Here is a 15,948-nt window from a genome sequence, read left to right on the forward strand (position 1 = left end):
GTTCTCAGTCATCCAGGTCATCGTACTCTAAAAAGCGTCTGGACTTTTTCCTTGTTTCCTTGAAGAAGCTTCTTCAGTTCTAAGAGTAATTGGTGGAGAGTCCCAGATTTTAAGCCCTATGGGAGTGTCCCCAGGAGGGTCATGAACCCCCTATTGATCCTCTACCTAAAATATCCAAATGTCCAAAATGTGAACATTAGCATCCTCTTTAGAGGAAAGTGTGAAAGAAGCCATCTATGTCCACCGTGAATGACCATCTTTGAACAGAGGCGGTGGCTTACGACACCAAGTGTCTGTCATCTATAATCCAGGTTTGAGATCCTTCCCAGACACCTTAACGCCAACTCACATCCTGGGCCATTTGACCACAGGAAATCACATCATAGGGCGGGGCTAGGCTTCACAATGGGTTCACCTGAAACCTTGGCCGATTGTGACCCACATGTTTTCACACCTTGGCTCGTGTGATTAGGTAGAGGATCAATAGGGGGTCCATGTCCCTCTTGGGGACACTCCCATAGAGTTTAAAATGTGGGACTCTCCATTGCTCTTAGAACTTCTCGGATGAGAGGTGAAACTTCTTCAAGGAAACTTGGAAGTCCAGACGCTTTTCTTTCCAAGCTCCTTATAAAAGAGGTTAACATGAAACATTTCCTTTGTGCTATAAAAGAAGATCTTTTCTAAAAGCTAGCTAATAGAACTGAACAGTGATATTACATATGGATATTACATTGTGTAATAAACATTTACTTTGTAATAACTAAATGTTGGGTGTTGGGTTCCTTACCATTCTCCTCCTAACCCTTCCTGGGTTATTGCTGTACAGGCGCTGTGCATAATGCAGCTTGCAGTAGAATTTAGCTGTACAGAAAGCAGAAAAAAAACAATATTTTGAAGTGACGTCTCCTACAGGTTTTAAAGGCAAGTCCAGCAAATGCAACGTACCCTCCTGTGAGTCAAATGTGTGTCCTCCCAGGCGGAGAGTGCAGTTGCAAGCGTCGCAGCGGAAACACTCTCGGTGGAAGAAGTAGCCCTCGGCGCTGAGTCTCTCCATCACGTACACCCGCTTGGAGCAGAAGTGGCAGATGTCGCTGCCGCCCAACCCGGGAGGGAAGTCCTTACGCACCACACACTGAGAGGAATAAGGCCAGCATAGGGTTAGATTTTTGAAAGATTCTTTCAAGCAAGCTTTTAGGACCGTTTTCTTCCAAGAGACACCTGAGGAGGGGAAGAAAAAGAACCCCCAAACAAAAACACACATATCAGGAGCAAACAGCCAGATTGCAGCATAAAGAAACTGTCAAAGCTGCAAAGCTGGTCACAATCACAGAAAGTGTTGCTCTTGAGAGCTGTAAAGTTGCTGAAGCAGTATATGAAAGTTTTTAGGGACACACAGTATAATTTTGTGCAAGAGTCAATAACAAGAATTAAAAAATAAAACAACCACTTCCAGTTCACAGGAACAGTCTGGATACTTATTCTCAGGCGATATTACAGGACTGTAAAAAGAGCAGAAGATTCATGGACGTTTAGACCTGCTCCAGGCCTGCGTATGTGTCAAAGCAGGGACGCAAGTACAGTCATTTTTTGTTAGTTATGAAAGATGCTGTTAAAGAGAACTTCACCAATTTAACATTTTATTATTTGTTTAGTTGTCATAAAGGTTCTAAGTCCTGTACCAGAACCAGAGAGGACATCCTGCCTACATCACCCAAAATGCATTTCCCATCAGTTCATGAATATTAGTATCTGGAGTTGTGTTTGCTTTGATGAAATACTGTTAAATTGAATGCAAGCTGCAGTTTTAAATGAACCCCGGCAACACAGACAAAAAAAGACCCGGGGCTAAAGCCACATGCATCTTACCGGTGGAGCACTGGGCCTGTGGTCTGTCTCATAGAGGATGGCCAGTATCTGAGCTTTAGCATCTATGGCTGATGATACCTTTCCAACTGTACGCTAACATTAATGGTGAAGAGGACGGGAGGACAAAAGACGAGAAGGAGAAAAAAGAAAAAAGGAGGAAAGTTTGGGAATCAGACAGGAATTATCAAGAGGGCAGAAGGAAAAGGCTGAAAATAGATGATTTGTATTAAACGGTATCACACTGTATTCAGACTGAGGCACTGCTTGGTACCTCTTTGCTGTAACGAGGAGCCCCAGTCGGACAACTTATGGAGCGAGCGAGTGACTTTGGAACGATTCTCCTGAGGTCCTCAGGACCAGACCTCTCCGAGTGCTAAATGAGCAGCAGAATGAGCAACAGCTTGATTCATTTCATAAAGAATAAATGTGTTATTGAACACATGCGAATGTGAATACAAGAGGAAAAACAACGAGCAGGACCCCCATGCTATAAACTATAAACCTAATGCCCCCATGGGGTTTATAGTTCCTGGTCATGAAGTCAGTTTATAAAACAAGCTTTTTTTAAATAAATTAATTGGAAGGCAACATTTTTACTTAATAAGCAGGTTTAAGGTTAATAACCTTAACAAAGCACTTTAATTTTAACAGAATATTTTTTACATTCTCATGAAATGTTTCCATTTTTCTTTATCCATTGGGGAGATAGCTAGTAAATTAGTTTGTTATGAATTAGACTTCCAAAAATAATATTTGTAGGTTCACAATAAAGCAAAAAAAAAATAAAAAAGAGACTTTAATTTTTGCAAAAGAATACTGTGAATTTGAATTTTCATTAACATAATGTGATTTCTTGCTGTATACTGAATGTTGAAGTATATTAGAGCTGTTAGTTTTCTTCCGTGACATTCACAAGTTAATACAACAATGGAAACTCATGCAGGCACAGAAATGGGTTACTTTGCAGAAGGTTTAAAGCTCATGCAGCTCAGGCAGCGTTACATTTATATTTTGTTAGATAAGCAGTACCGACTACCAAGCGGTCTTCATGCAGGCCATCGACGTGCACAAGGACTCTGTTACCTCCGTGTGATTATTTTCAGATGCGTTACTATCATCAACTGTCACAGTTTTGTGAACCTTCTCCTGCTCATTTTCCACATCGTTCTGTGAAGTCTCACACATATTCTCATAATTCTGCTCGAGGCCTGACGAGCCGCTCTGTTCATGTTCACAGCCAGCGCCCGGGAGCGGAGAGGAGCTCTTTTGGGTCCCAAAGCAAGGCAAGGAAAGACCAGCAAATGTTTCGCTGTTGGGTGCAGAGGAATCAGGATGAAGTGAGCAGATTTCCTGTGTTTTTTCAGAGTCAGTGGAAGAGGGAGTGTGTGTCTTGTCCTTGTGTCCAGGAGTGCAAAGTGGGACAGAGGAGAAACCAGCCTGGGCTGTGGGGTCAGGGACAGGGTGGACCACAGGGTAGACGGTGGAGCTCTTAGGTATAGACAGAACAAGAGGAGGTGTTGACAAGGAAGGAGGAGAGGAAATGGATGATTCCACCTAAAGAAGAGGAGTCAGAAACATTAGGCTGAGTAGAATAAAATGATGAAAGCGCAGAAACAAGATCATTAAAAGGTTATCAAACTCTAAAGTGAAGAGGAGCAGTGTAACATTTACCATCTTAGAATCACTGCTGGGAATTAAACTGAAAGTTGTTGTTTTGCAGGACTTCTAAGTGTCAAAAACAAAAACAAAAACTGTCTAAACCTCCCAGATGATGTCATTTTGTCAGACAACCAATTAAAGAGCAGAAAAGCAGCCAGCTGTACATCTCAAACATGCATTAGTTCCAATTTAGAATCTTTCAAAGCCATCATGAACATGCAGCAGTAAAATGATTAAAGGATGAACATTTTCATGCCAATAGTGTGTATAATACACAACCTGTGGTAGACAAAGAGGAGCTGCTGAGGGTGATCTGCTCGAGCCTGGAAACATGGAGGAGAGGAGGCTAGCTCTCTCTTTTATACTCCTCCTGGAAAAGTCCCTAGCAGACAGTCTCTGGTCTTTACTCTAAAGGAACAGCAGGTGGCGGTCAAAGTTGGAACGGATTCAAAATAAATAAATACTGTAAAGAACTGCTATGACATTCACCTGCCGCATAACCCCCCCCGATCTCTCAGAGGACTGCCCAACACCCAGAGCAGACTGAGGAGAGGGAGAAAGACGAATAGGTGAGAGGTCTGGAGAGGTGCGTTCTGGGTAGTAATGTTCAGGAGTGTCAGGGCTCAGTGAGCGAGGAGGACTCAACGGGCTCTTTGAGCATGGGGGCGATGGAGACCGACTGCAGGCGCTCCGAGCGTGAGAGAATTTGGGGGAGGAGAGGAAAGTAGCGGGATTCTCAAGCAACTGAAGGTAGATGGAAGGCTGGGTCAAAGGCAAGAGGAAATGGATTATGCACAGATGCGCACAGATGCTACATGACATAATGGAAGAAGTTCAGAGGCGCTCAGAGGCAAGCATACCTGCCACTTGGGGCGAGTGGGAAGCAGACTAGGAGGAGGAGGAGTGTCATCTTTGGGCTTTGCAAAACGGGGATTTTCTCTCTCCACTTCCCCATCTTCCTCATCTGATGAAGGAAGTGGGAAAGTTGGAGGAGACTGAGCAGGAGAGTAGGATGGATCTGATGGGTCCTGATCAGACGGAGGCGTGGATAGGAAAATAAAAAGGAAAGTTAAGGGTGAGAAAAGGGTGTGCAGAGCATGAAAGGGTTACTTTGCAAAGAAGCCAGTTTGTGATATGAGGACAGCAAGTAAAAACAAATGCATGAGGAAGATACAGGCATTAAATCAATTCTCCAAAGTAAAAGCAAAAAATAGATTTTTGTCAGACTGACCAAGATTTGGATGTAAATGCTCCATCATGAGAAAGGAAGTCTCATAATATCAACATACCACGTTTACCATAAGATAGTATTATTGAATTTAAGTGAAATACACTCACAGAAAATACTTCAAAGATGAAGTATTGAGTCAGACACTTTTTCCTTCTGGTGTACCATCAAATAAACCTGCAAACAGCATTCTTTAACCAGCTTAAAACTGCATCATGTTCTCCGTCAAAGCTAAAAGATTACAGACAGATACAACGACAGCCAACTGTTCTGCAACACATCCGATGCAGGCAGGCAAATCCCAAGTAAATTATCAACCTTTAAGACCCTTTACATAGTCAGAAAGGCAGAAACCCCACAGGCGACACAGACTGCTCAGACAGCAGAGGGAGGATGAGGAAATAAATACCAAACTCACCTTTGTTCGAGCCTTTACTGTTGCGGAGTTCTCCTCAAATTTGGCCAGCAGCTGAGTTGCCATGGAGCGGACTTTGTTCTCCCGTTGTTCCCCATCCTCACCAGCAGGGGGAGCACTGTGACAGGACAACTGGCATCACACAAAGGAGAAAGAGAAAGTGAGATCAATTTGAAAAGCAAAAAGTGGCATTACCCACATTGCTTGGAAGAATGAAGCTATTTCAAAGAAGAACCTACCTCTGTGAGGTAGTGGTTGCCCTTTCGCCGTTTCTTGTTATCAGAATCTTCCTCCGGTTTCTTGTCATCCTGCAGCATCAGACGACACAAACATATACAAAGTGCATCTCACTTTCATCCGTAAAAAAAAAAGAAAAAAAAGAGGCAAACCTGTGGGAAATTTCAAAATAAAAGGCTGTTGTACTCTCAATAAGCCAAAACTTGCAAACCTGCAGGAGTATTAAACACAAAGCAAACCTATTTATCACAACAGATGCTATACACTAATACGCCTTTTTCCTCCGGCACTCATAAATCCTATGCACACTAACAGCTAAGATTCATGGTTAGATAACACACGCATTACAAACACTACTTTGATCTTTAATGCTACCTGATCTCTAATCTAATTTATATGACTACTGTTGAGCAGCAGAAATGTTCAGATCAAATCAATATCACACAAAAAGCAGCAAAATGCAAGAATCAGCATTTCTCCTTACCCTGGGAATCCTCTTTCTGGGCTGAGGCAGGTTTAGCGCCTTGTGGTTGGTTTTAGATTGATAATCTTCACCATTTTCATCTCCTTCTCTGGAAACTGGAAAATAAGCACAATACAGTTTACATACAAGTTATCCAATCTTTTCAGGAAATTCTGCTAAAACAGTTCAAGAAAATGTAAAATTACTATTAAGATCAAATGTCATTACAAGGCTTTCTGGAAACAGTAAAATTGCCATTTTAGAGGTGGATTTGTTTGCAGTACTAGTACGAAAAAAAAAAAAAAAAACAACCCCAAAAACCTGTATGCGTCACATACAAGGCAGTGGGAGAGAAGGACACAAAAGCTCCCTTTACATGAACAACCACCACTGACAGGTGGAGTAAAAATCGCTGATCACTTGTTTTCAGAGCAGCTTTAATGGGACTTTCTGGGTCCTGACAACCTAGAGGAAAATTAAATTGATGCAGACACACTACCCTGCTGAAACAGCAGTCCCCAGCAACAGTGGTCCTCCCATAATTAGACAACGCACTGGACAACACTGTCAAAAATGGTTTAAGGAAAGTAGCAACACAGAGGACTCAAAACTACCAATGCCCAAATCGCAAATTCCAAAAAACTAAATCTCAGAAACCACAGGTCAAGTTCATGAAAATAGAGTTTCATTAAAGAAGCATGACTTGTTTGGAAAGGTTGTCAGGAGCAAGTTTATTTCTTAACATGGCAGCGCAGCCAAGTGTGCACAGTCGCATCTGAACTGAACAAACCACAAGGCTTCTGGAACAGTGTCCTTTGGTCAGACGAGACCAAAGTGGAGATGTTTGGCTATTAATGCACAGAGCCACGTCTGGCAAAACCAAACAGCATGTCAGCAAAAACACCTCACTCTAACTGTCAAGCACGGCAGTGGAGGGATGATGATTTAAGCTCGTTTTAAAGACTCGGGACCTGAACATCTTCAACCACAGACTCCTCTGTAAGCCAGGACGGCACTGAACACAGAACTGTGCACAGAACTCTGCCCTCCTGCATGATCCAGTCAGCTTGGGAAAAAAAAAAAGCCTAAAAACCATTAAAAACCCAGGAAGTCACACTTTAAGCACCATCTTTGCTATTGTGGAATTGTTTGAGTGCCGTGTAACATTAGCATAGGGGAGGTGGGCGGAGAGCCGTATTCAGCAACTTATCAACTCCCTGAAGGCCTTTTCCACAAAGCTGATGCCCAAAGCGCTTGCTTCACATTTATAGTCTAACACTGCTCTACATGTTTACCTCCCTCACTATTTTTTTCTAATTTTGGTTCTGTTTGATGTCACTAAGTGCAATATTCTTTATAAGGCCATCTCAGGCTCGCTGTGTTGGCTATGAATACAGAAATCCTGCCCACCTACTGCTCAAATCTGCCGTTTGCAGAACCCACTTAAAAGTCAAAAAATGGGAACAACTTTTTTTTTTTTTTTTTTTGAAAGCTAAGGGGCAGCAGCATGGCCTAATTTCAGAAAAATGTGAATTATTTTGATATAAGCTATTTTATTTGAGTCCAAGAATAAAAACATGGGACTGGAAACAAGTCCTGTTTAAACTTAGATAAGTCTAAACTTGGATAAGGCCAAGTCTGAGCAGTGGACTTGAATAATTAGACCAGGGTTCATCCTTAGACTCCAAATAAAAAAAAGGAACTGGAGTAAAAACCACTAATGCATCTTTCCAAAATAACCCGAGGCTATTCAGCAGCACAAAGGGGCCCAGTGTAAAGACTAAATATAACTCAAGTCATGCACTTAAAGATCCTAAATTCCCACCAAATAAACTGAAAGTCAGTCATTTTTCCATCCTTTGAGTTCAGCAGACAGCAGAAGTCTGCAAACACCAACATTAAAGTGCGTTAGGTAAAACGTGGCTGAGGCTGCAGCTCGCAGTGGTGCTGGACCTGAAGGCGTCCAGAGTTACGCCAAGCGACTGGATATGTCTTCCACAGACATAGCTCGCATACCACTCAGGTCTCTGGCAGGGACCAACTCAACCACAGTTGTGTAACATGTAACTTTAGCTCATGTAGAAGACTCAGCTGGGACTATAATTTAGCAGAGGGACTTCTCCACAATTTAAAAAGACAATGAAAATGTGTCCACAGCAGCAGTAAGCAGCATCATTGTCTACCAACCAAAACACTAGAAGGATCTTGATGCGATCCACGTGAGGATATTTTCTCAAGCATCGTTTTGCCCTTTAAGAGAAATAAAGTGGATGTTTTCACAGCTTTTTTGGGTTACATACAGCATTTCACATTTTTTGGCAAATGGATAACTGCCTCGACCGCTTCCCCGTCTGTGTGTTCAGGGTTAGATCAATACACACGGTTAAATGTTAAATGATCATTTCCTGTTCCTAAACTGGGGTCGGGAGGTCAGGTTTTAGGGCTACCGTTTCCAGTCCAAGAAATTTACATTTAAAGACACGATGAAGACTAACTTTTTTTTTTTTTTTTTTTAAACCCCAACAACACTGGGTTGTTCATGATTGAATTAAAAAAAAAATCATGTAAGAATCTTTGTGGTTCTGTGAGGAAGAAGCTGACCTATGGTTGCTGGCGAGTTCCTGAAGGCCTCGTAGAACTTGGAAAGGTACAGGACCATCAGCAGCTTATCAGGTTGAGAATCTGCAGCCATCTCCTTTCCTGTCGTCACCGGTTGGATGCCAAACTCTCGCTCAGCCACATCAAACGCCAGCTGATTGTTCCCCGCCACGTCCTCCTCGTTCAGAGAGTCATAATCACTGAAATGGAAAAGGAGATGAAGGTGAGGTTAGGAGATGTGTGTATACGCTCAGGTTTCTTCATATATATATTCCATATACTGAAAACAATCTAGAGAGAGCCATTTGTGGAGGATAACTCAAGCCATTTATTTAGCTTCTAGATTTTACAGATGTCCCGTAAATGCTTCACACATTAGAGCAAAGCTGAATAAAAACAACTAAAGGAAAATATGACAAAAATATAAGTCATTAACCAAAATACAGATCTGCACTGTGTTCAGAACAATTTCAATAAGCCAAGATGGTGACAGCTTGAGGCTTCATGACAGCATACATAAAGCAGTCTATGCTTGCTGACTATTTGAGGGCATTCCAGTGACTGCTGACGGCTCCACTACAGCAGGAAATCAAGCAATTATCAAGCAAGCAATTTAAAAATTGAGCATTGCACAAGAAAAGTCAATTAAACTATAAGTGTGGAGAGAGCCAAAGAGACATGGCTCTGAAAGGTTTCTTTTGTTTGTTTTTAATTTGCACAATCATATGACTCAATTACTAAGCTATTCTAAACCAAACATTGCTCTTGAAGCTGTTGACGGAGCATGAGTATGAGAAGCAAAAATCGTCGCCTGAATTATCACGAGCATTAGTGCAAGTGTTTCCTGTTAGCAAGCTTTGGCTCTCCTTACATGAGCTCAGGCTTCTGCCGATGGATGAGAGCACAGAGGGCCAGGCCATTCCTCCAGGAAGACGTGAGGTTGGTGACATCGACTCCCTGGTACCCATGAGTCTGCCTCTGACACCAGTTCAGCAGGCGGCCAGGATGGACCTCAGACTCTACAGAGAGAAACAGTCTGTCAGCATGCAGCATCACAGGAAAGGGCATCTTCATCGTCACCATTATTTCCTCAAGGCTGGAAATGTTCCTCAGACAGTGCTGACACGATGGCACGTTAATAAAGTACGGGTTGGTTTGAACTTGCAAAACCTGAACGACCTCCCAGGCCTGAAGCAACACTGGCAGCAGAGCACATGCAAGGACATGCTTTAAATCATGACCGTAAACTCAAGCAACACAAACAAGAGAAGGAATTAGAGTGTCCAATGGGTCCCAGTACTCTTTCTGCAAAAACACTATAGGTAGCGGGACTGGGAGCAGTGGGGTATCAATGCAATCCCCTGCTTCTGAGAAAACACCAGTGTCCTCTTCAGTGCATGATTTTAAACAAACTTATGAAATAGCACAGGCTTAGTGAGAATTATTTATGATTTTACATGATAAAAAGCATGTGATACTAATATGTCATGTCATACGTCATGCATCTTCCTTCAGAATCAGAATCAGAATGGGGTTTATTGCCAAATGTTGAGCAGGTTTACAACATTAGGAAATTGCTGCGGTGCTTCAGTGCAAACATACTGTCATAAATAGCACTTAAATAGACATGAAAAATCCTTTTCAGGGTCGCGGGGGGCGCTGGAGCCTATCCCAGCTGTCATAGGGCGAAAAGGATAAGCGGAAGCGAATGGATGGATGGATGGATGGATGGATGGATGGATGGATGGATGGATGGACATGAAAAAATAAAAGTAGGGATAAGAATTAAAAGTGCTACGTAGAAAGATATATACATGAGTGCAGGTGGTGATCAGTGCCAAACATGGAATGATGCAGTGACACAGCGTAGGGTCATGTGTTAGTGGTGGGAACAGTCATATGGTTATTGTTCATGTGTCCAACAGCAGAGGGGAAGAAACTGTTCTTATGGCGAGAGGTTCTGGTGCGAATGGACCGGAGCCTCCTGCCTGAGGGGAGCAGGTCAAACAGACTGTGTCCAGGGTGAGAAGGGTCAGCTGAGATCCGAGCTGCACGCCGCAGTGTCCTGGAGGTGTACAGGTCCTGCAGAGATGGGAGTCTGCAGCCAATCACCTTCTCAGCAGAGCGCACAACACGCTGCAGATCCATAGAGGCTGGGGTCTATCACACCAGGCAAGACCCCAGGTGCAGGCTGTGTAAAGATGCCCCAGAGACAATCCAGCACATAACAGCAGGGTGCAAGATGCTAGCAGGCAAGGCATACATGGAACGCCACAACCAAGTGGCCGGCATAGTGTACAGGAACATCTGTGCCGAGTATAACCTGGAAGTCCCGAGGTCAAAATGGGAGATGCCCCCAAGGGTGGTGGAGAATGACCGAGCTAAGATCCTGTGGGACTTCCAGATACAGACGGACAAAATGGTGGTGGCTAACCAACCGGACATAGTGGTGGTAGACAAACAGAAGAAGACGGCCGTAGTGATCGATGTAGCGGTTCCGAATGACAGCAAATCAGGAAGAAGGAACACGAGAAGCTGGAGAAATACCAAGGGCTCAGAGAAGAGCTCGAGAGGATGTGGAGGGTGAAGGTAACGGTGGTCCCCGTGGTAATCGGAGCACTAGGTGCGGTGACTCCCAAGCTAGGCGAGTGGCTCCAGCAGATCCCGGGAACAACATCGGAGATCTCTGTCCAGAAGAGCGCAGTCCTGGGAACAGCTAAGATACTGCGCAGGACCCTCAAGCTCCCAGGCCTCTGGTAGAGGACCCGAGCTTGAAGGATAAACCGCCTGCAGGGGCGTGCTGGGTGTTCCTAGCACAAATAACAAGACAGGCCCATGCAGCGACAGCTGCTTGTCAGCCTCGGACAACAACTTAAAAGAAAACAAAAATGCAAGAAAACTGTTCCTGCTAAAGGCGGAAACGGACCGGATTCAACAAACACCGAGTACAATCAGATCACGAATCCTTCATATGATGTTAAGCTAACAACAGCCAGTTCTCCATTCTTGGTGCACTAGTTAGTTAAACTCCACACGGTAGGAAGAGCAACCTGTGGGAAACATTTATTGTGCAGCTCCTGAAGAGCTGAACTTGACTTAGCTGTTAAACTAAAGTTTTAAGCACTTTTTCTGGGGAAAACGCTACCTTGGCTACCTTTGGGCTTGACTTATGCTGTGTCACTACTATTGCTATATAATATGTTGCTGGCACTCTGTGGCCACAGATTTACAGAAGCTCGCTGCTCTTCATTTTGGTGCGGCCTGCAGCACAGCTTTTATTTATTACAGATTTGATCCATTTTTTCCTACATTCTCAAAAGTATTACAAATTTCCTTTGAAATAATACAATATAATTTTGAGGCTCTATTGCAAAACCCTAGTCCTAATTAGTATAATATTCCCAGGATAATCGCAGCTCTTTACCAACTCCATTTTTTTTAGCTCTCCAGTTAATCCTGTGCTCCAATACTGCCATCATATTATTACAGGGAGGCCGTCTCAGGGCGCATCGTTTATGGGGGCAGGAGACATGAACACTTAAAATTGTTAATATTTACCTTTTTTTTTTTTTTTATTTACAAATGCAATGTTTGATTACCCCTGCATCCCAGGTTTTAGAACAGATACTTCCAGAGTGCCTCTGAAAAGTACAACTTCATGCAACATAACCAAAAGTACTAATATTACAAAATTGAGCAAATTTAAACGTAAAGCCCTACACTGTGTGCGTCTGCTCTTCCAGATCATATCAGGTCAGCTCATGCATGAAAGAGGCCTCATGTTGGACCCTCGTGCAGGTGTAATGTTATCCACCTGTATTGTCTGCAATGAGGCGTGTCGAGCCTGTGACTGAGATGGAGCTAAAGTTTCCCCACAGGAGGGCTGAGCAAGCATTCAGTATGATGTCAGCGGCCTTCCTTCTGAACCAATCTGAGGAATTTATTCAGACTCTTTTTTTTTGGGGTATTAGATGCCATTGCCAACCGGTGCTGAGATGTTTTTGGAAACCTCGTATGAGCTTCTCAATTTGATGTTTCAAAGAAAGCTTTCATGCAGTGTTAATGAGGCTGCAGATGCATCCAGGTCTTACTGATGAGTCAGAATGATCAGATTACTATTAAAAGAAGACTGGGAGCTTTTACAGACCAATCAAGTCCCACCTGAGCAGTTGGCAGCAATCCTTTATGCCGCTACATATTAGGCACATCTACAATCTGCTCTTTGTTATAGCTCCGTGAACAAAGTAGATTGGCTGGGACTGTAATCTCCAATTTGTGACTATTAAAGACTCACACAGCAGAAAATGAAGCTGTTCGACATGCTGGGTCTGTCCAGATGCATCAAATGCTCTCAAAGTGCAAAGGTCCAAGAACACGACGAGGAGGGCTCGATTATCATCAACTGTCTTTTTCTGTAATGCACTATAACGTTGAGGTTCTTTGATGTTACCATTGGTTACAACTTGACACGATTATAATTAAATCCATTATTCATGTTTGATGGTTGGAGTGCACTTTGTAGCTTGGAGGAACATCTACCTTTCCTGGACAGGTTGACTGATCGACGTGCTGGTCCGCCTCTTTCTATCTGACCTGGTCCCTGATGACCATCAATGAACAGGTGACGCACCTGGAAGTACAAAAATCAGGAGGCCTAATGACATATAGGTTCTAGGGTTCTTTAAATGTTACATTGGTACATGGCATTTGAACTGCAATATATATGATACTGACCACAAAGGTTTCTGTTGGAAGAAAATGTACTTGGCACTCTTTCATTTCTACATGGGTGAATGCACAAGTTGTATAAAGTGCTTTGAGTGCTCAGAAGAGTAGAAAAGCGCTGTATAAGAACCAGTCCATTTACCAAATCCAGGAATATTTGTGTGACCACGGGTCTGAAGATGTTTGGTGTTGATGACGACTTATTTTTTTGTTAATGCAATGAAACAGCCACATAAGTTTGCTTATATCAATGTAGGGATGTCAGATTCCACCCTTCTTGATTTCACCAGACAGTCCCCATATTTTCATATTCAGAATCATAGCAATTATTCCTTGATGAGCCCTCTCAGCTGCACCATAGTGCTGAATCATCAGAATTTGTGATGGCAAATGCGATATATTTGCATAGTTCAAGTTTGCAAATAAGGGCACTGGGGAAACTCAGTATGCTGAGCTGAATATTATCGATGTAAATCTAGAAACGCAGCTCTCACTGAGGGTGTAGTTGGTTGGTGCCAAAACACCAGCAGCAGTAGAGATTTGATCTCACACTGCAGAATTTGTAGAGAATTTGCTCAGAACAAGTTTGAGCTCGTTGTCGATGCCTTATGGAGAATAACTGAAACATCTAAATCTCTTCAAACACGGGTTTATTTATGTGACATCTACCATATTAATGTGGAAATGATCCCCTAACATTCTAGTTTATAATGTGGTAGACAAGTAGAGATTTCAATCCAGTATTTCTGTTAAGTGTAGAAGGCAACTTCATGCCTTCTTCCTTCACAGGTACCCTGTTGAGCACAGGACTCACCTGATGTGGGCGCACACAGCAGGCGTTGAGGTTGGGGTAGCGGGTAGCAGGGTCAATGGAGTACTGTTCAAAGTTTTTACTGATGTTCTCTGGGGTGGTCTGGGGTAGAAGACGGTAAATGCTCTCCCTGGAGTAGAAAGAAAGATTTAACTATCAGACTTAAGAAAGAACAGCTTTTAAAAGGAACCCAGAGTTCTATGACTTAAAAGTGCATTCATGTGGAAACAAACCAGCTCAGGCATTATTAGAAGACATAATCCGTTTGAATCCATGAACATGCTCACACACCTCTCAGCCAGGATCTCCAGTGGGCTCTTTCCTTTTGCCCAGCCCTTCACCATCCATGCAGTGTCAAAGGCAGCCAAAAAACCCCGAGCGCAACCCGTACCCATCGGCCAGAACGGCTGTAAACAGAAAGCATGACACACACAAGCTGAGCCTGGCACACAATAAGAGCAGTGTCGGACAACTTTCACAACACTGATAAATAAATACATAAGTACATTTTATTCTAGGCACCTGTCAAAAACACTCAAGATCACATTAGAAGACTTAAAAATATACATCTCATTAAGTCAATAAAAGATTCAATAAAACAGTTAATAAAACAAGTTTACAATACATAAAGTCATTATGACCAGAGTAGCAGGTGGGAAACGATCAGACTGGGTGTGGAGTTTAACGATGGTGTTTGGAGATGGGATCTGAAAGCAGAGAGTCGGTGTTATGGATGTCTGGTGGGAGGGAGTTCCACAGGTGATGGACGGACAAGGTGAAGCCTGTAGAGCCCATAGCAGTCAAACGGGTGGATGCCACAATGAAATGGAGAAACGCACCCAGAAGTTCAGGGAGGCACTTAAGGTTAGTGACTGCCTTGAAAGCTGGGAGCAGAATTTTGAACTCAGTGAAGCTGCTGAAGGACAAGCATGATGTGGTTAATGGACGAGCTGGTGATGGTGCGAGCAGCAGAGCTCAGGAACAGCTAAAATTTATGGATGAACTTGAACACGCGGGCACAGCAGTACTGTTGGGTGAGACGGATGGAAGCGATTAATCTTACGAAGATCAAAGTACAATGTGAGGGTGGAAGGACAGTGCGCCGTCAAGGATGACACGCAGACTCTGAACCTGAGCGGAGGGAGAAACCGAGCGACTGTCAATGAAAAGGGAACGCTACAACTTCTCATACCTCAAGCAAACTATCTCCCACCAGTGCAACCAGCAGCTGGTGTCCATGTTTCTCCCTGATCAAGGCGGCGTTTTCTGAGGCGTACATGCAGGTGAAGTCAAACATGGCTACATCCGGCTGTCCGTAGTGGTTGATGGCGTAGTCCAGGGATGGCAGCTGGTAGTTTGTGCCAAAATCAGCCGCTTCACGAGCATATGAGAGCAACGCTTCCTGATTGACGTTGTCAGGACTCAGAAGCCGTTCAGTTTCCATGTAATCCTGCATTAAGAAGAAGGAGACAGTTAGTTTTAGGCACATTGTATTGACAGTTGCTTTTCCAGCATATTTAAAAAGTTAGTGTTATCCCATCATTTTTAATCAAAGCAGCAAGGCTGATGTCAACGAAGAAATATTAACCGGGATAATTCAGAAATGCGTTTTATATTTCTGCTAAAACTTGATGTAAAAAAAAAATAATTAATTAAAAGGCTCAACACAAGGACACCGTCTTTCACTGAACACATGCGTCTTTACCTATATTACTCCCACTGTGGGGGAAAACATCTGCCTTCTTTTACACTGTGGGGACCTCATCGTCACAAATTATCTTAAAAGAAATAATTACATTTTTTAAAAGAAACAGTTGTAACAGGTTTAGGGAGAGTTTCCAGGATCTTAAGAGAAATCCATGCAATGGCCTTGAACTGGTAATAAAGGTATGTGAGAGGGGAGAGAAAGAAAATTAATAAATAGCCCTCATACGTATGCCAATCCA

At 43.1% G+C, this 15,948-nt stretch overlaps 1 protein-coding gene across 6 annotated transcripts in view; it reads right to left on the reverse strand.

Annotated features, from left to right (window-relative positions):
• Positions 1-15,948, reverse strand: part of mical2b (microtubule associated monooxygenase, calponin and LIM domain containing 2b) — a 58,369-nt gene that overhangs the window by 15,629 nt on the left and 26,792 nt on the right. For 4 of the 6 annotated variants that reach the window (XM_042223465.1, XM_042223466.1, XM_042223468.1 and 1 more), the window contains exons 8-24: positions 15,195-15,452; positions 14,294-14,409; positions 14,006-14,132; positions 13,006-13,096; positions 9,338-9,485; positions 8,470-8,666; positions 5,890-5,984; positions 5,408-5,476; positions 5,172-5,300; positions 4,386-4,553; positions 4,015-4,287; positions 3,805-3,933; positions 2,950-3,420; positions 2,138-2,239; positions 1,867-1,959; positions 946-1,132; positions 788-861 (exon numbers count right to left, since the gene is read on the reverse strand). In XM_042223465.1, the coding sequence (XP_042079399.1) occupies positions 788-861; positions 946-1,132; positions 1,867-1,959; positions 2,138-2,239; positions 2,950-3,420; positions 3,805-3,933; positions 4,015-4,287; positions 4,386-4,553; positions 5,172-5,300; positions 5,408-5,476; positions 5,890-5,984; positions 8,470-8,666; positions 9,338-9,485; positions 13,006-13,096; positions 14,006-14,132; positions 14,294-14,409; positions 15,195-15,452 (2,727 nt within the window). The remainder of the gene's footprint in view (positions 1-787; positions 862-945; positions 1,133-1,866; positions 1,960-2,137; positions 2,240-2,949; positions 3,421-3,804; positions 3,934-4,014; positions 4,288-4,385; positions 4,554-5,171; positions 5,301-5,407; positions 5,477-5,889; positions 5,985-8,469; positions 8,667-9,337; positions 9,486-13,005; positions 13,097-14,005; positions 14,133-14,293; positions 14,410-15,194; positions 15,453-15,948) is intronic. The other 2 variants (XM_042223467.1, XM_014335524.2) reach the window with 2 other exon arrangements.

This window comes from Haplochromis burtoni, unplaced genomic scaffold (genome assembly GCF_018398535.1).
Source record: "Haplochromis burtoni strain Fernald_Lab_line unplaced genomic scaffold, NCSU_Asbu1 Contig_112, whole genome shotgun sequence".
Classification (NCBI taxonomy): domain Eukaryota; kingdom Metazoa; phylum Chordata; class Actinopteri; order Cichliformes; family Cichlidae; genus Haplochromis; species Haplochromis burtoni.